The sequence below is a fragment of the Camellia sinensis genome, chromosome 12, assembly GCF_055761805.1.
Source record: "Camellia sinensis isolate YWXY chromosome 12, ASM5576180v1, whole genome shotgun sequence".
Taxonomy (NCBI): domain Eukaryota; kingdom Viridiplantae; phylum Streptophyta; class Magnoliopsida; order Ericales; family Theaceae; genus Camellia; species Camellia sinensis.
Genome location: NC_138972.1, coordinates 98405288 through 98426043, shown reverse-complemented (window position 1 = coordinate 98426043; position 20756 = coordinate 98405288). Strand labels below are relative to the sequence as shown.

Genomic DNA, 20756 nt, shown 5'->3' with positions numbered 1-20756 from the left:
GACTTATTATTGTGCTTGATTATGTCTAGTTATGATTCATGTTTTAATTATGACTTAGTTATACTCTATTATAATTGTTATTTTAATTATGATTGAAGAGGTTTTGATTATACCTTAAGGCCACGTTTGTTTGGCGGATTAGGTTGGATGAGATTATTAGTGAGAAGATTATTAGTAAAGAGATTGTTAATATGCGGATTGTTAGTGAGGGGATTAAGGAAAAGTTTGTTTGTTTTGATAATAGTATGGGAGATGATCAGTGATGAGATTGTTAAATTATTTTTATATAAAATAAATAAATAAATTATTTCTATATTAAAAAAATCTAAAACAAATATTAAAACAAATAGGTCCACTTGGTAAAAAAAAATAAAAATAAAAAAATAAATTTTTTTTTTTTATATAAAATAGACTCAATCCCCTCACTATTTTCTAATTCCACCTAAAATTCTCCCAAGCGAATCCCCCTGTAGAGTGGGATTACTAAGCCCCCTACACTACTAATCCTATGACATTTTGTTGCATCCAAACAAGAGTTTGATGGGTCCCATGAATTTGTAATCTAATCCACCCTCCCAAACCCTCAATCAAACATGGCCTAAGTGATGTTTGGTTATAATCCTTGCTTATGATAAATTATAGTCTTGATTATGATTCAGTCATGATTTATACTGTAGTTATTATTTTAGTGATGACCAATTTTTTTTTGATTATGATTCAAAGGTGTTCAGTTATGACATAAAGCGATTTGATTATACCCCAAAGTGTCATAACATGTATTTGATATATCATTTTTTTGAGGGATGTCTATTGTAACATTACCCAAGGTTAATTATAGAGATTTGTTTCATTTTAGTTATTAATGTTTAAATTACTTTAATTTGGTCCTAATTTTCACTATTTAAATCGTGTCAATTTAATCCTTAATATATAAAAAATATTTCAATTTGGTCCCATTTATAGACCCATTAAAATTAAAAATGAATGTGTGATTTTGAATATCAAAATGACACAGATAAGATATTTTAGAGACCAAAGTTCCATATGGATATGGATTTTTGATGAATAGATTTGGTATTACTTGTTCAAAGAGTATAAATGAAAGTCTAGAATTGTAAGAACTAGTTTAGTTGTTGAGAGGGTAATTTATTGGGCCGAGCTAGGTCCAATGGTTTTAGGCTTTGAGCCGAGCTAGGAAGGGTCTCCTCAGCTCTTTAGGGTACACTTCCGGTCGTGTTAAGAGCTTCAGTAGCTCGGTCCGTGAAACGTGCAGACATTGAGGGTTTAAAATAGGTGAAATAAAGGTAATCAAGAATCAGACCAGGGTATAGTTAGTACAGTATGCCGAACTATAGCATGTAGCTCGGTCGAGTGCCATCTTGGTTCTGAACAGTGTGAGGCAGGGTCGTGTAACTCTGTTACACGTACTACCGAGCCGAGACAGGAGGTTTGAGCCATCTCACTTGGCTAGTAGTGAGTAGGGTGTTATCAGGATATGCATCATCCTTGGGAGTGTGATTCCTAGGAGGACTCTTATAAGGAGAGTTGGAGTCCTACTAGGATTTTGCCAGGTGGAATCTACAAAAGGTCATGGCAGGACCTATGTACAGGTGTCACAATTTCTACTCTCAAATACACAGAGCTTTTGTGTCTATTGTTTATTGGTTGACTTAGGCATCAGAGAGGTATCCGGCACACACCCGTCGGCTAGTTCACGTTTGTGTTTTCAAGTTGTAAAGTGACGACGTTTGGAGGAGTGCAAACTTGATCAACAAGATTATACGAGAAGATTATTTCGTGCTTGTAAAATTGGCGCCGTCTGTGGGAACAGCTTAAGAACAAACCTTTTGATTAAAGTTTTTCCTTCCATTAAGTTCAATGGCGCATAACAAAGATTTACCACATTCTGCCATCGATGGACAAACCCCGGAAGGGGGTGGGAGATGCGAAGGTCTACCTTTTGTCCCGCCCATGGTAGAATTGGATCCTCAGAGACGGAACTCACGTAGAGGCATGCGAGATGGAAGGGGCTCAAGTCCGCGTCACTCTCAAAGCCCTGACAGACAGAGGCGAAGAATGGATTCCCAGGTTCCGGAGAATTGCAGGAGGGAGCAAGATGAATTGATAAGGAGGGTGGCGGCGGACATGGAGACAATGAAGCGCTAGATAAAAAGCAAAGGGGCGGCGGAAGAAGAGATGGAAAAGAGCATGGCGCATTCTCGCCACTCAGAAGATCGTGACAGGCAAGCCACACCGTTTCAGACAGAAAGTAGAAGCCTAATGATAGGCGATACACAATCACGAGCCTCTAGGACTCGTTACTCCAGGTCTGAGAGAACGAGGATTAAGAGGTCGTGTACGGAGGGAAGCAGTTATCGGCCCTCGTACATGCACCATATGACATCTAGGCATATAGAGTTGCCTAGGTCGGCAGACCTGCGTACAGTGCTAGAGGAGAGGGCCTGATGAAAGGAGGACAGCTAGGCTCGCGATCCTCGTAGAGTTTTAGCTCTACAACAATTGGCTCCTAGGACACATAGGAGTGTTGAGGTAGGGATGCCAATATCACGCCTTGCTTACGAACTAGTAGATAAAGTGTTAGCAAGGTTGCAGAGCTCACCGTTCGTTCCGGCAATTGAGAACGCACTGTTACCCCCAGGTTTCTACTAGCCCAAATTCCCTACTTATGAGGGGAAGTCAAACCCCTACATGCACTTAAGCCACTTTTGGCAGGTTATGGCCGTGTATCGATGAAATGAGGCCCTAATGTGTATCTTGTTTCCTTCCATCCTTGGTGACCTGGGTCTAACATGGTTTGAAAGGTTGCCAGAAGGCAGCATAGCTTCATGGGCGCAGTTGGCAGACGCAGTTGAGACTAGATTCAGAACAAACACCAAGCCGCCAGTGGAGATTGACCAGCTACTCTTCATTGACATGGGCGAGAAGGAAACATTGAAGTCTTACAATAGTCGATATTGGGAGACTTTCAATCAGATTGGGGATTACCCCACAAACCTCGCCATTGCACAATACAAACAGGGTTTACCGGCAGGTAACAAGTTGAGGGATTCAATAACGATGATGCCACCCCTCACAATGAGGCCCTAATGGAGAGAGTACATCAGCACATCCGGGTAGAAAAAGATAACGCTTGCGCTAAAGAAAAATCTAGCACAACAGCAATGCTGGATAGAAAGACTGTAGCAAAAGTCAACATGGTTGAGCAACCAAGCAAAAATGGGCGAGGCAAACGAGCCAACAGAAAGGACCCCCAAGCAAGAAAGTTGAGAGTCCACATTGCCATCACCACGATATTCCATAAACCTATCTACCAGATTCTTAGCTAGATACGCGATAAACTCTTCGTTCGGCAGCCAGCCAAGTTGGGAGAAGCGCAGAGGGGCTATGATGAGAGGTACCGTTACACCTTCCATGATGAAAAGGGGCACCGAACTAAAAACTATACGCCATTAAGGCAATATTTGGAGGAGCTAGTGGCCACCTGGACCAATATATTGAAAGGGGAACACAACCAGCCCTCCAGGACCGCAATAGGCCGGATGGGATGCCGGGCGACGGTCCGTCCCAAGGCGTAATCAATGTAATACATGGGATCGTCGAACTTGAACGGGTATGTGAACTCAGAGGGATGATAAAAAAGGCTGAGCACATGAGAGAGGTACTAAGTGCACAACCTACCGCAAAAAGGGAAAAAGCGGAGGTAACAAACATTATCACCTTTTCTGACAAAGAATTAGCGAGGTTGCAGAGCCCTCACAACGATGCACTGGTAGTGACTCTACGCATCAAGAATTTTGACATCAAGCGGATCCTAATTCACCAAGGGAGCTCGTGCGAGATAATGTACTACGAGACTTTCAAGCAACTAAAATTGGAGAACAAAGACTTGGCACCCGCAACATCTCCCCTAGTCGGCTTCAACTCAATGCCAGAATAGCCTGCTGGTAAGATAATTTTGCCAGTCAAGGCAGGAACGATGACAAAACATGTGGAATTTTGGGTATTAAAAGTCTCTTCCACTTATAACATAATCTTGGGAAGAGCATGGTTGCATGCCATGTGAGCAGGAGCCTTGACCTACCACCAAGTAATACGGTTCTCTAACGAAGCCGGAGTAATTGAAGAGGTCTTAGGAGACCAGATCATGTCCAAGCAATGCTTCGTTACGGTAAACGGTAGCCGGGCTGCGAAAGGGTTTGTGTAGATAGTAGAAGAGCCAGAAAGCAACGAGCTATTCCCAGACATCGACAAAGCAGCCGAACAAAAGGTGGTGAAAGACTTGATAGAGGTAAGGATAGATGAAAAAAATCCAGAGAGGTTTTTTTTGCTCTACTCATCTCTGTCCAGCACCGAGAGAATAGAGATCATGAAATTTCTGACCTCTAACATCGCAGTGTTTGCCTAGACGCCGTATGACATGCCTAGCATTGACCCCAATTTCATTTTCCATCAACTCAATGTCTACCAAATCACCAGACTAATTATGCAGCGAACTCGCCGATTGGCACTCCACCACGCAGAACTAGTTGCGGAAGAAGTGGGAAACCTGCTGGAAGCAGGGGTAATAAGAGAAGTACACTATCCCCGGTGGATTTCCAACACCGTAGTGGTACCAAAGAAGAACGACAAGTGGCGCGTTTACGTGGACTACAAAACAGTTAACAAAGCTTGCCCAAAAGACAATTTTTTCCTGACCCGAATAGACCAACTGGTGGACCTAATAGTAGGGCATAACCGACTTAGCTTTTTTGATGCGTACCGAGGTTACCATCAGACCGCTATGTATGAACCGGACCAGGAGGTCACGTCGTTTACGACACCCAGAGGACTATATTATTACAAGGTCATGCCCTTGGGCCTAAAAAGTGCAAGGGCAACATTCTAACAGATGATCACCAAAATGTTTGAACCACTGTTAGGCAGAACAATGGAGGCTTACATAGATGATATGGTGGTCAAAAGTAGGGATAAGGGGGACCATCTCGAAGACCTAGATGCGATGTTTCAAATTTTTAAGTCTCACAAGTTGTGACTAAACACATCTAAGTATGCATTCGGCGTGGGATTAGGCAAATTCTTGGGCTTTCTAGTGACCAACCGAGGTATAGAAGCTGATCTCTCTCAGATCAAGGCCATCTAAGATCTTGAGAGGCCCAACATAGTCACAAAGGTGTAGCATCTCACTGGCCTAGCAGCCGTGCTAAACCGCTTCATAAGTCGGTCGTCAGGTGTTGACCGTTCTTTCAAGCACTAAAGGCCAAATTCAAGTGGGATGATGAGTGCGACCGCGCCCTGGAAAACTTGAAAGACTACATGACCTTTCCTCCATTGTTAGTGACCTCAGTACCAGGAGAGGAGCTCCTTTTGTACTTAGCAGTTTCCCAGCATGCAGTGAGCATAGTGTTAGTAAGAGTGGAAGGAATACAACACCTGCCTATCTTTTACGTCAGTAAGACATTGCTGGGTGCTGAAACAAGGTACCCGCCGTTGGAAAAATTGGCCTTAGCGTTGATGATGGCTTCAAGAAAATTGTCACACTACTTCCATGCCCACACCGTGATTGTCCTAACGGTCTTCCCCTTGAAAGCTTTGTTTGAGAGGGCGGATTTTTCTGGCCAAATTTTGAAGTAGGCAGTGAAGTTGGGGCAGTTCGACATTAAGTTTCAACCAAGAACCATAATAAAGGCCCAAGCTTTGGCAGACTTTGTGGCCGAGTTTGCACCAGGAAGTCATCATGTTTATCCGATTGACTTGACCGAGGCAACTGAAAGAAGGGGAGAGAGGGAAGAAGGAACAGACCGCAGCACTGCCAGCAAGGACTCACCCAAAAGTAAAGTCTCGATATAGTCAGACAGTGAGGATCAAAGCCCAATGATAGACAATAACATGAAAGAAGGCATCAACAACGCCCCTGATCCCAAGACATCATCAGATCCTTCCACTTGCTGGAAGCTATTCGTCGGAGAGATGTGGAAACTCTTCGTGGATGGAGCATCTAACAGGTACGGCGCAGGACTTGGCATAGTCCTCATCTCACCGGATGGACTAACAATTGAACAGGTAGTCAATCTTGGCTTCCCAGCATCTAACAACGAGGCAGAGTATGAAGCGTTGCTAGCAGGTTTGAAATGAGCACTTCGCATGAAGGCCACCGAGTTGATGGTGTATAGTGACTCCCAACTGATAGTCAACCAGATTTCAGGCGACTACGAGGCAAAGGATGATAGGATGGCTAAGTACCAAGACTTGGTCAGAAAGAGATCATGAAGTTTGAAGTAGTCCGGATAGAGCAAATCGACCGGGGAAAAAATAGTAAAGTGGATGAGCTGGCCGGTTTTACGTCAATGGCAAATACATCTATTCCACACGCATTACTGATTGACTTCCTACCTAGACCAAGTATTGAAGAACCCGAGGCAGGCGAAGCATGTTGTGTCGAGCTAAGCCCTTCTTGGATGGACCCCATCATAGTATTTTTAAAAGATGGCATCTTACCTAAAGAAAAGAAAGAAACCAACAAAATTAGAGCAAAATCACAGCGATTTTAGCTCTCCCTATCACTAGCATTGTACAAAAAATCCTTTACAGGACCTTACTTGAAGTGTGTCTATCCCAATAAGGTCGAGGCATTTTTGTTTGAAATACATGAAGGCATTTGCAGAAGCCACCAAGGGGGAAGATCGCTGGCCTACAGAGAAATTTCACAAGGATATTGGTGGCCATACATGCAAGCAGATTCAGAGAAGTATGTCCAGAAGTGTGAGAAATGTCAGAAGTTCACACACCAAATACATCAACCAGCTAGAGAGATTCTACCATTGACCAGCCCGTGGCCCTTTGCAATATGGGGCCTGGATGTAGTAAGACCACTCCCAACTGCGCCCAGCAACAGAGAGTTCTATTTCGCAGCAACGGACTATTTTACAAAGTGGGTGGAGGCAGAAGCACTTGCATCCATAAAAGAAAAAGACGTCAAGAAGTTCGTCTGGTAGAACATTATAACTCGGTTCGGCATACCCAAGGCTTTAGTATCCGACAACGGCACTTAGTTTGATGGAAAAATCTTTAGGGGCTTTTGCAAAGAATACAAAATAGAATTCTACAACTCTACACTGGTATACCCCCAAGCTAATGGCCAGACTGAAGCTTCGAACAAAGTAGTCTTAGACGGTCTGAAGAAGAGGTTGGAAAGAGTAAAAGGCAAGTGAGTTGAAGAACTTCCCCATGTTTTATGGGCTTACCGTACCACACCTTGGTGGTCAACTGGTGAAACACCTTTTTCTTTGGCCTATGGCATGGAGGCAGTAATCCCCCTGGAAATGGGCCTCCCCACTATTAGAAGCAAAAATTTTGATCCAAACTTGAATGGTGAGGCCATAGCCCTAGAACTCGACCTCGCAGAAGAAAGAAGGGAAAGAGCATTAGTGCACATTGCCTCATATCAACAAGAGTTGTCCAAAAAATATAACAAAACACTGCACCCAAGACAATTCAAGATTGGAGATTGGGTACTGCGCAAAGTAATGGGCAACACTTTAGTACCTGGAGATGGCAAGTTACGACCTAATTGGGAAGGACCATACAAAGTGATTGGTTTAGCGGGAAAATGGGTATATCACTTAGAAGATATAGACAACAAGGCTGTTCCCAGGCCATGGAACACGGCCAATCTCAAACTATTTTATTTTTAGCCTTTTCTTAAAACACTTGTAATTTTTCTTTTGCAATAAAAACAAGTAGTTTTTTCAGTGAGATTCTTTCTTTTGTATGTAAAAGTTGTTCATATTTATTGTCGACTGGGGGCAATTAAGAAGGTTGGTAGGTTTGACCAACATAGTTTTCTTCTTCAGCCGAGATAAGGATCTAGGCTCAAGAAAATTGGCAGGTTTGACCAACATTTAGCTCGTCCCTAAAGCCGAGATAAGGATCTAGGCTCAGGGAAGTTGGCAGGTTTGACCATCCAATTTTTCTTCTTCAGCCAAGATAAGGATCTAGGCTCAAGAAAGTTAGCAGGTTTGACTAACATTTAGCTCGTCTCTAAAGCCGAGATAAGGATCTAGGCTTAGGGAAGTTGGCAGGTTTGACCAACAAATTTTTCTTCTTCAGCCAAGATAAGGATCTAGGCTCAAGAAAGTTGGCAAGTTTGACCAACATTTAGCTCATCCCTAAAGCCGAGATAAGGATCTAGGCTTAGGGAAGTTGGCAAGTTTGACCAACAAATTTTTCTTCTTAAGCCGAGATAAGGATCTAGACTAAAGAAAGTGGACAGGTTTAACCAACACTTAGTTTGTCCCTCAGGCCAAGATAAGGATCTAGGCTCAAGTATGTTGGAAGGGTTAATCAAACCTGTTTTCCTTTAGTCGAGACAAGGATCAAGGCACACATCTTGGTTACAAAAGTTTTTGCAGTTTCCCAAAGTTGTTTTTCAGCCAGGATAAGTATCTCAGTCGAACAAGGTGGGCATGATAAGGCATGACTGAGCTAACTAAGCTGGCTGGGCATGCAGCAAAATTGTTACACCACAAAGCGGAAAAGTGATGTAAACCGTTCAAAAGATGTTAAAGAAGAAAAGTTTCTTTCATTCATTTGAAACTGAGTACAAAGGGAAGGGCTTGTAGCCCAGTTACATTCTATCAAAACAAAAGGAAAAACAAAAGGAAAAAATACAACAAGAAATGTCTCAAGCAAATAAATCATCAAGGTTAGCGTCCAAGTCAACCCGGACCTCGCCACTAGGAAGGCCGGTTTGGGCAACTGCTTTGTGGAGTAGTTCAGTCGATAGCTGCACATCAATCGTGCTAGGCAGAGAAGGCTGACGGCTGAGGTTTGTGCCACCAGGTGAAACATTTACTGGATTAGGGGTCTCCTCTTCCTTCTCCTCCTCTTGCAGAAGCTTTTGTTGGACTGCATTTGCGTAGTCCACCATGTAGCTCGATATGTAGTGCGGAAGGGAGGAGATTCACAAAAATGTCTATGTTTGGCGCATGACCGAGCTTCTCCAGCACGACTTTCCAACCACTATTGAAGAAGATATCTTTGTGGCCTCGCATTATTTGACGTAGACTTCCTCACCCTCTTTGAAGCTGCGCTCTTTGACATATTCCATTTGCTTTCGAAGTGCCTTTATTTTGGCATCTTTTTTCTTCTCTAATTTAGTAAGCTCCCGAAGGTAGCGATCCTTTCGCTCGGCTAGAGCTTTTTGCTTGTCCTCTTCAACAGTACTAACAAGCTCGGCCAAGCGATCGCGGTCGGCGCTCAGTTTGGAAAATTTTGTTTAGAGTTTTCTCAGCTCGGCTTCCTTGGCTTTGCCATCTACAATGGCCGCCTTTGTCATTTTTTGTAATTCTAGCACGCGTTGATGCGCAATTTGGTTTTTTTGCACAGCCTGCAGAACATCTACAGTTAGAAGAACCGAGCGACAAGTTGGTGGCAAAATCAGAACATGAGTCGAATTCAGCATTACCAGAATAAGTGATTTGTTGGCAAATCATGTGGCCTTTAGCTCGGTTAGATGGGCATGGTGCTCCATGTCGGCTGGCAAACATATACTTTTTGCCAAATTAAACGCCAGAAGATGGTCCTTTTCGGTGCAAACAGAATTGAACGTAGTCACGGCACGGCACGGCCTTTGAAGGACACAACTGGTGCCCGCGCCGGAGGGGGAGATAGGGTAGCTCAGTGTCTACTTATGGGTGTTTCAGGGAGCGCGACCTCAGGTTGTTCAGTTTCTTCTTCATCAGCCAAACGCTGTGTTTGGCTGGCTGAGGTACACGGTCTCTTGTTAGGCTGAGATGACAAGGCTCTAGCAGTTGGTAGGGCGACGACGGCCTTGCGAGCGTTACTAGCTAGGGGTAGCTCGGTCTGGGCCTCGATTATGGAAGGAGCGGTCTGCTCGGTAATAAGGGCGCAGACAGCTCACTTTTTTGCCATCTCTTGTTCTTCAGTAAGAGGGATCAGGTTGATTTGGGGAAGAGTGGGGTCTAGCTCGGGTGAAGGTTCCAGGAGGAAGTCGGTGACTCTGGTTTTCCTCTTTCCGCTGTACCGGTAAGTCGGCCTAAAATTTGGCAGGTCGGTCCAATCTCGGTGGCAGTATCTAAGCGCAGCACGAAGGGTGTCTTGATTGGCGTAAGCGTAATGAGATTTAAGGTGCTTCAAATCTGCAAAAAAGAGAAGGAACTTAATGGGTTAGCACAGTGGTTATTGGAACAACAAAGAAATTTGAACCGGAATGTTCTTACCAGCTGTTCCTTTTCCAGTTTATATTGTAGCCCAGTATTTGGGTTTTCTGATCTTCAAAATGGCTAGAAACCCAGAAGAAATCATCATTGTTTAAATCTTTGTTTGGTGTGTTTTTGATAATTTTTTCTCGGCCTTTTCTTACTCTGAGGTGGTACACCCAACCGTCGTCATTTTGGCTGAGCGAATCTTGATGAAATTGCTCAGTCAATCTGAGGTTGAGGTCGAGTCGGCGGTTTAGCTCAGCGATACCATTTATTATTCTGTAAGTGTTTGTGGATAGTTGGGTTGGACACAATCTGGTTTGCCTAAGGAACTCGCATATAAGGGGTTGTACGGGGAACCGAAGCCCGGCCTCTACGATCGATATCACTGTAAAAGGGACGAAGCCCGGTTTGCCATAGGGTGTGGTGTCTAGCTCGGCTAAGGAGAGGTGGACGTCACCAGGAATATGGTAGTTTTTTCTAAATTCGGCCGTGGCCCCAGGCGAGTCCACGAGGAATCGGTATTTACCCATTAAACTGAAAAATTGTTGTGTAAAAATGAGCACGGCAGCCTAGCTCGGCGCTAGGGTGACTTTAAAAGGCTCGGTTGAGCAAAATGGCCTAGGGCCAAAGTGCTAGGGTATGCCTGGCCAACCTAACCAAGTCTGCAAAGTGGAAATAAAAGGTGTTATACCGAAATAATTGGACCAGGCTAAGTAAAAAGGCAAAGTTAAGTAAATTTAGCTCGGTTATAATGGGCTTACAGAGTATTTCCTAGTTCGGCCATAAAATAGGGCCAACTCAAGGTTTATAGCAAGGTTGGTGATCAATGCACTTCTAGTTCAGTCAAGTACAAGCCTAAAGGCCACAAACAAGTGCCTAGTTCGGTCATAGCATGATTTTGGATCAAAGATCATGTTATGAAGGTCATATATATGTGTTTAGGTTTGAACGTGAGGTTTTGGGTTTAGTATTTTACTCAAACGCTTTAGTGTATATAACACACAAATGGAGGTTAAGTATTGGAAATATAGAAATGAATAAAAAAGAACATCAGCAAAAGGGAGAGAGAGGCATTAGTAACTTATGAGTATAAAAGCGTGAGGACAAAATCCAACTAGCAAGAAGGCAAGCGAAATGGATGCTGTAGCTCATGAGGCACGGATATGGAACTCAGAATGCAGAGATTCTCTCCAGAGTGAAGATGAACAGTAAAAAGGTAACTGTTCGAAATGAAGGGGTTGTATTTATGGTGGAGGCAAAACGGCGGGCCTTTTTCAAATTTTTTGAGCAATGTGAAACGGCTGGCAAAGTATGAGGAAGCAATCGACGTGTGCCACGTGTCCTGATAAGAACGTGATGTTAGACTTTTTTAAAACGACAAGCTGTGCGACCGGTGCAAGTTCAGGAAGCCGAATAGACTTAAGTTCGGCAGGAATCAGTGTTTATCTCGGCTGGAATCATTATTTCAACGCGGTTGGACTTGGGCAACTCGGCTGGAAGTCAATAATCCTAATCATGCTTTGCAGATGGAATTAAGGGGCAATTGTGTCACGACCCAAACCCGGCCCTATGGGTTTAGCACCGTAACCGGCCAGTAATCCGAGATTACCGAAGGCCTGCAGAACAGTAATACAGCAATACAGCAATACAGAGTACAGGGCCTGGCGGAAGCCAGTACAGTAAATAAATAATGTCCATTGAGCTGTGACAGTCTGTATGTCAAAAAGATTTTTCATGCATTCACATATACAAGCAGTACAGTCTATACAAAATTTACAGTCACACAGTACAGGGACCTAATCCCTTGGTAACAGTACAGTTAGCAGCTGACAGTCTATACAGTAGTCCAACAGTGTGGGGACAGACGGGGGAAAAACAAAACACCCCAAAGCCATAGCATGGCAACTCGGAACCTCGCAGTGAGGCACAAAGGCTGGCTTGACAAAACTGGAGTCTAACCCGCGCTCCTAGCTCCGATCTGGTGGCTGAGCACCTACATATATATATAAACAGTGAGCTAAAACCCAGTGAATAACATAATGCGTAAAGAGGTTAAGAATGAAATGTCCTTACAGTAATGAAAACAGTTCATTAAACAATACTTCAGTCTTTCAGTTAGAACAGTTATTCAGTCATATGTGGTACATCCATTAGCATAGCAGTAAACAGTAGGTCTTAAAGACCGAATAGTAATGATGGCCATCAGTCAGTAAACAGTAGTGGTTCCGCGAGGGAACCGACAGAGATCTCTGTAACAGTAGCAGTAACAGTATACAACAGTTGCTAAGGATGCCACAATACATTTCAGAATATAGGACATACATTCAACAATTAACAATAAGTACTTCGGAAAGCAGTTTCGTTAAACAGTCAGAAAACATTCTCAGTTGAACATATCTTTACACAATTGTTACTCACTGTGTTCGGGCTACAGTGTGCTAGAGCGTGTCTCCCCAGTCGCCAACCCTACACAGTTCACAGGTTGAACACACACTAAGCTACACAGTTGGGAAATATCATAATTTAATCCCTAATGCCTCGGTGTGTTCTACATCTATCTCCTCAACAATATGCCTTAAACTAGGCCTAAGAATGCCTAGAGTGGGATGAGGATGCAAAGATGTACTTTTAAAAGCATTTTCGAATTTTCAGAAAACAGGGGTCACGCTCGAGCGTAGGTCACTCCGCTCGAGCGGACATGCAGACAAAGGTACCCGTTCGAGCGTAGAATTACCCGCTTGAGCGTTCTGCAAAAACAGTCAAAAGTGCTGGATGGGTGGAATCTTCGCTCGACGGACGCTCGACGCCTGCTCGAGCTTGAGACACATGATTCCGCTCGAGCTCCCAATACTCTGCTCGAGCGGACTGTAAAACAGTGCAGAGATACTGGACGCTCGGATTCCACGCTCGAGCGTCATTTCCCCCGCTCGAGCGGAAGTGCAGAATCTGGAAATTCCAGATTGCACCTCCAAGCTCAAAACCAAGTTCAAATGCATCAAAACCAATCCTCTTGGGCCCATTTTTCTGGAAAACCTTTATAAACACATAGAATAACATGGTTCAAAGCTCAATTTGAGGAATCAAAGCCCAAGGGTGTTTAGTTCAAACTCAATTTCAAATCAATTTCAAGAACAAGATGAACATGCAAACAAGCATGAATTCAAACCAATTTAAAGCTTCAATTTGATGCTCTAAAGAGCCAGTTATTTCCAAAACATGATGAAATCATGGCCTACACTCAAAACATGGACATGCATGCAACAATTTGCCATGAACTCAACTCAAAATCCAACAATTCAAACATGCATGCATGAATTATGCTCTATGTCAACATGTATGAACCAAAACATGGCTTAGCTCTACAATTTATCATGGACCATGCAAGACTTAGCTCAAACACAAGAATGAGAAGATGAAATCCTTACCTAGGTTCCTTGAATGCAAGTCTAGAGGTTCAATTTAGCAATCTACACTTCAATTACCAAGCAATTCTTCGAGTTTCCAAGCAATTCAAGGTGAAAAACCAATTTCTCTCCCTCTCCACTCTCTAGGTCGGCAAGGCTCAAGAAAAGGGTTGAGGGAATTATGTTATGATCAAGTGTAAGGCTCAATGTGTGAGATAGTGACCCACTTAGTGGCGAGTTTGGTAAATAAGTCAAAGTTTGCAATTGATCAATGCTTAATCTAATTTAATCATACCTAATCAGTTTTCAGATAATTACATCATAAAATCACACAAATTATGATGATCATAAAACTTCAATCAATTCCGGATTCGGCCGCCGATAAGGCCTTCAATTAGCAGTTTAAACATAAAACACAAACAGAGCAAATAATCAATCAAACAGATAGAATACAATTTAATATACACACTCAGTCAATTCAGTTCCAGTTTTCAATCAGTCAGTTCAGTACTTTAATCAGCTCAGTTTAACGGCAATCAATGTTTATCGGTAATCTATCAGTCAGTCATTAATCAGTAAACAGTATGAGGGTTGTTACAAATTGAGAGGGTAATTTATTGGGCCAAGCTAGGTCCAATGGTTTTAGGCTTTGAGCCGAGCTAGGAAGGGTCTCCTTAGCTCCTTAGGGTACCCTTCCGGTTGTGTTAAGAGCTTCACCAGCTCGGTCCATGAAGCGTGCAGACATTAAGGGTTTAAAACAGGTGAAATAGAGGTAATCAAGAATTAGATCGGGGTATAGTTAGTATAGTATGCCGAACTACAACATTTAGCTCGGTCGAGTGCCATCTTGGTTCTGAACAGTGTGAGGCAGGGTCGTGTAACTCGGTTACGCGTACTACCGAGCCGAGACAGGAGGTTTGAGCTATCTCACTTGGCTGGTTGTGAGTAGGGTGTTATCAGGATATGCATCATCCTTGGGAGTGTGATTCCTAGGAGGACTCTTATAAGGAGAGTTGGAGTCCTACTAGGATTTTGCTAGGTGGAATTTACAAAAGCTCATGGCAGGACCTATGTACAGATGTCACAATTTCTACTCTCAAATACACAGAGCTTTTGTTTTTATTGTCTATTGGTTGACTTAGGCATCGGAGAGGTATCCGGTACACACCCGCCGGCTAGCTCAAGTTTGTGTTTTCAGGTAGTAAAGCGACGACGTTTGGAGGAGTGCAAACTTGATCAACAAGATTATATGAGAAGATTATTTCGTGCTTGGTTGTTAGTTTACTCTAAAACTTGATCAATTCCATCCCAAAATGTTATCTTGTAATAACCAATAATAGCTCATCAATGGTCATCACTGTCTACAAAACACAATCAACAGTCTCGTCAATAATTGCCACCCTCTGCAACAAAGCTCTTTCATGTCTGAAAATGGTAAAGACCCTTAAAATTCAATTTGTCATTCATCTCAACAAGCAATACTGTCCTCTATTTAGATAGCAATGCTAGAGACCCCCACATGAGGTGACCCCCACCACCCCCCACATACACGTGGGGGTCAGAGTGGAGAACAAAAAAAAAAATTTTTTTTGAGCCAATCAAAAATCAGTGGGGGTGGTGGGGTCACCCCACTGGGGTCTAAGTCATTTTTGATATTTAGATCTCAAGAAATTCTTCCTCTCTTCTCTTGAAAATCCAACCACTCTCTTCTCTGCAAAACCCACCCTAAAGATTGTCAACTGCAACAATTGATGACTGTAGTGGCAGTGGGTCAAGAGAGTGGAATAGTCTATGTATGTTCAAGGACAATTGTATTTTGAAAATCTGGGTTAAGCTATGTGTGACTCACAAGAATAGCTTATGAACTCTGTTTTGGAGATCGCTAATGGTATCTTTTTCATTCTTTTCATCAGGGGCAAGAGTTACAATCTCTTGGTATTACCAGTAGTTATCAAGAGGTTTCTTCTTTATCAAGTGGGTTCTTTCATATTCAACTGAAAATCAAAGAAATCCTAAAAATGTGTTTTGTTCCCAACTCTCCATAAACATGTACATCTTAGATATATATCTTGTAGTAATTATTATTTTTATTTGTATATGTAATTATATATTCACATGGCATATATATATAATTTTATTTGTGAAAAAAGTTGTTTATATTTTTTTGTCTGTTTTGATTTTACAAAACTCTTGGCTTAATCTATTAAGCATTTTTGTATTTGAATAAAAGATTGAGAGATATTTTTCGCAATAACAAGTGAGGAAATAACTAGGGATAAGAAAGTGAGTATAATTTCATCAAAGTAGCAAGATCAATTCTACTTGTTCCAGTTATCAAGAGAAGTCATTGTAATTTATTTTTTTAAATTTACTTAGAATTTCTAATACATTTAGGACGTAGTTATAATGACATTCATAACATCATTATTCGATTTCAATTAACTTACTAATTAAACTAATGACCCTTAACTAATATCTTTTTGAAATTTACTTAACAATCTAAATTTCATAATATTGTTGATAACCATCATAGCATACGGTTAGTTCGATCAATTTGACCACCAAACCGCTAATATGTAGACATAAGCATAATAATAATATGGCTGATTAGTGCAGTGATAAAATCATCTAAAATTTAAATCAAGTCATGTTTGCTCATCAAGTCTCAAGAATCCCTTCCACCATCCCCACTCCCCTTGACTTAAAAATAAAAATGTAAAAAATAAAAATAAAAATTACAAGCATATAGGTTGATTAAATGGGGGTTTAGCTTTCAGGAAACATAATACAAGGAATTTGGAAGCTTGAAAGTTCTTTTAGCAGCAGGGAGTCCCTCAAAACTAGTCCATTGATCACCAATGATGCCCCATATGTGGTAACCTTCGTCAACCAACCGTTTCCTCGCCTCAGCTTTGTAATTGTGCACTTCTCTATATTCATCTTCCATACCCCTGTATTCATAGTTCCCATCATGTACTCTTAATGAAATATGATCATTTTTAAGATTCCAATCATAATATAACATCTAAATTAAAATGTTTTTGAATGACCATGAGATCTTCTATTTTCAAAAGATACCTAGCTTGATCTAATTTTTAATTAAAATAAAAATCATATCATGTAATTATGAGTGATAAGAAAAGGGCATTTGCTACAAAGGATTATTTATGCCCATTCTCTCATATCCCTATGTTCTGAATAATATTTTTATCACATGTGAGTCAATCTAATTTTGAAACTTTTTTGGAATAAAAAATCTCAACCCTCTAATCAAGTAAGTTGTTTAAATTAGTTAACGTTTACAACTCTCGTATGAAAAGTCATGCGCTAATAATTAAAATTTTATTCCCTGCTCGCCATGGATGTCATTCCAATGCTTAGGCCTAATAATTATCTAAAAATAAATGAATGTAGAAATTAATTGATAAAAAACCAAAAAAAAATCTCGGTGTCTTAATGGCTATATAGAAATAGAGGGTTACAAGTCTTAACAAGTAAGAAGATGCATATAAGAGCATATTCAATCTTTTCATTAAATGCTTATCAAATTAAGGGAGAAGTACTTCTTTATCGAATTGATAATTGAACAAATTCTTCGTCAAGTTTTAAATTTGATGAAAATTTAAATAGATAAAACATTTGAGATGATTTTTTACTTTTTTTCAACAAATTTGATAAAAAGAAAAATTTTGGAATAAGATGAGAATTTCTAAAAAGATTTTGATGAAAGGATTTGAATAGTTTACATCAAACCAATTTTTCTACTTAAATTTAAAATCAAATTAAATATATAAAAAAAAGAGTAATAAAGGGTAGAAAATGGATTTTAAGTACCTTAATATGAGAGAAGTCCATCCATGATATCCAACCTTGATGAGGTTATCAACAGTGGCATCTCTGAGGGATTCCCTTCTAGAGGATATCAAAAAGATCTTAATCCCCTTCCCTCTTATCTCCTCGAACAGTCTCTGTGTGTGCTCAAGAGCCGGTGCCTTTCTCTCTCTCATCCATTTTTCCAAACAGCTCACATTCAGCTTCTCTCCCCTAATGAAAATGTAAATAGTAATTCTTAATCACAAATCAAAAATTTTAATTACCAAAGAAAAAAGGTTATAACATCAAGCTAGGATGAATTACTGTTCCGATTAGACATTTGACTTAATGATTGTGTAAACATTCTTTTTGGTGTGAGGTCTCGAATTTAACTCATGTGAAGAGGAGTTTGATACCCTATTTGTAATTATTCTCCTATGCAATGATTAAAAAAAAAATTACTACTCCACCTTAATGATCTTCCCCACAATGATTTTAGACAATTTAATTAATTTAATTTAAGATTAGTTGGATTGAGAAGTGACGTTTTAAATAATTTTTTAGTTAAAATATAGGTGAAGGTATAAAAAATGTGTAAGAATGACTTTTTAATTTTTTTGTGTAAAAAGTAGGGAGAATAAAAAAAAATATTTGATTTTTTTAATATAAATATTTGATTTTTAACTAAAACTTATTAGCTTCCCAAACAGTCCCTTAATAGGCCATGATTCCCGGAGCAAATGAAATATTTTGATGCTGCCTAGACATTTTAAAGTGAAAAGCATCTCTCGAGTCTCTCAAGTGCACGCTCTATGCAATTATGTGACTCTAAAATAATAGTGAAAAGGAGCACACAAGCTATGTTTACTTTTTCTCTCTTTTTACTTTAATCATAAATAACTCTCTAAACATGATTAAAGTGATTTTTTTTAAAAAAAAGTGTAAAGAAAATAAGAAATAAATAAATAAGGAAAAGAGATGAACATCATTAATATTCAACAAGTGTGAATGTATCGTATAATATGATAAATAAAATATATAGTATAAAATCTAATATTATTGTTGTAAAAATTATTGTTACTAGACCAGTTAGTCCAATCATGGGAGAGAAAATTCATCCTTAAGAATTTATAAGTACATATATATGACATGATATATAGTGATTGAGAGCATATTTTGATGACTCATAGAGATGGGATTGGTTCGTTTTGGTCTTCCAAAGCCAACTGGGAAAGATGCTCTTACTGTAATTTCATTGTAAAAAAATGGAAATTTAGATTCACCCATATAATTTTAACAAGTTCAAAAAGAACTCAAATAATCAGAGCATGTTCTAAGAAAAACAAAAATATTAAAAAAAGAAAGAAAGAAAGAAAATCACCATAAAAAACACAAAAAGGAGAAAGGTAATGGGAATTATTCTATTTTTAATTTAATTGTGGATAGGATTAGGCTAGATAACTTCACTTGGGATAAGTTAACTCGAGCAGAATAGTTTAGTCATTTGGCGTCAAAGACCAAGTTGTTCCATCTCCTCTCAAAATTTTAATTATTTTAGTATATGTGAGATAAAATAACTTCTCAAATAAGTAATTACGAGCCACAAAAATTGAACTAGGCATGGGTTAATTTTATTCCGGAAAAAATTAATTCTAATCTCTTTTTCAAAAAAATCAAACATGGACATTATCCCATTTCTATTATGGCTTGTCCAAATGAAACATCAATATATGGTGAAGGGTCAAAGGTTTTGTATTCAATCATTAAACCATGTCACGAGATTCTTGTACTAATAGAAATCCTCATCTCATATAATCTAACAATGATAAATGTTTTGAATCAGAGAAAAAACTCAAAAACTTCAGAGTAGATGGGAGACTTACCCAAAGTGGTGTTTCTTGAAGTAAGGTAGAGTAGATAAGAGGGTGTCATCAATGTCAAAGATCCATGCATCTTTACCAACACCTTTGAAAGAGCAGCAACTACTGAGATAGAGTGAAGACTCTTCGATGGCCCTCTCGGAGTCGGCCTTGTACTGAGAAGAGGTCATGTATTTGCCTATGAAGTCAATGCATTCTTCAGGAACTACTTCAAATCCCCTTATGTTGTTCATCTCCACATTCATCCTCCAACTCTCACAGTAATTCTTCAGGCTGCCGCTGTGACTGCCACTGCCACCACCACCACTCACATGCACATTTGCATTCACATTGAATGGCCTGTTTTTGTGATGATGATTCAAAATGTTCCAATCTCCTCCACCTGCAGCCACCAAGCTAATGAAGAGGCCTCCACTGATGATGGCTAGAAACAAACACACTTCTCTTCCCATTTGTACTATTTTCATTTCACCCCTATAGAGAGAGGGAGGGGGTAGAGCAATTTTTATAGCATTTTTTTGGTGGAGGATGGGATGGCATGGCATGGGATTGAGGTCTGATTTTAGGTCACATGGTGGGGTAGGTTGTATTATCAATGAGTGGGTAGGTTGTATTATCAATGACCTCTTCTGACATTCACATGGTTTAGGTGTAACTAGCTAGATAGGAACTTAATTTACTAGCATAAATCACGGATTTAATTGAACATGAACAAAGAACCCATTTTACCATGGGGCCTACAATGATTTCAATAATACTATAATGATCAAATTGATCTATTATCATTTTGTTTATCATCTTACATGTTAAAGTTAATTTAATTGATTAAGTTGATGCACTCATGTTAGTTACCAATCTATAGTAAAATCTTAATACATATGTTTCATTTAGCATTATAAAATATTTTTATATATTTATTTTCATGCACTTCTCTCTTACATTAGCATGAAAAAAGGCTAAATGAGAAAGAAAAATATGGACATCAACATTTTGGGTGTTTCACATTAAAAGCTATAAATGAGCTAACTCAAGTCAAGTAATAAATTGTCTATCAAGTTTCTAAATGTATTTATTTTGACTTGCTTACTTGTTCAACCGATTTCAAACAAATTTTAATCAAACTAATAATGAACTAAGTTTGAGTAATTTAATTTTGTATATATAAATTTATTGAGTTGAATAATAAGTTGTTCAAGTTTGACTTTGTTTATATTACAAATAGATCTCGAACAATTTTTTAAGAAAATGAACACAAGTTGTCATGACCCAAACTCGCCCCTATAGATTAACGTTATAATCGGCCAGTAATCATGAGATTACCTACGACCTCAAATCAGATTAGAATATACTCCATCAGAGTTAAGGGGCCAAACGAAAGCAGACTTAAAAATTTTATCCAATGAGCTATGCTTACA

At 39.9% G+C, this 20756-nt stretch overlaps 1 protein-coding gene across 1 annotated transcript; it reads right to left on the bottom strand.

Annotated features, from left to right (window-relative positions):
- Positions 1 to 16255: 16255 nt before the first annotated feature.
- Positions 16256 to 20014, bottom strand: LOC114289280 (HAD superfamily, subfamily IIIB acid phosphatase). The gene is made up of 3 exons (XM_028232951.2): positions 19345 to 20014; positions 17483 to 17692; positions 16256 to 16599 (listed from the first exon to the last, which is right to left on the bottom strand). The coding sequence occupies exons 1-3, from the start codon at positions 19884 to 19886 to the stop codon at positions 16422 to 16424; spliced, it is 930 nt and encodes a 309-aa protein (XP_028088752.2). The 5' UTR covers positions 19887 to 20014; the 3' UTR covers positions 16256 to 16421.
- Positions 20015 to 20756: the final 742 nt, after the last annotated feature.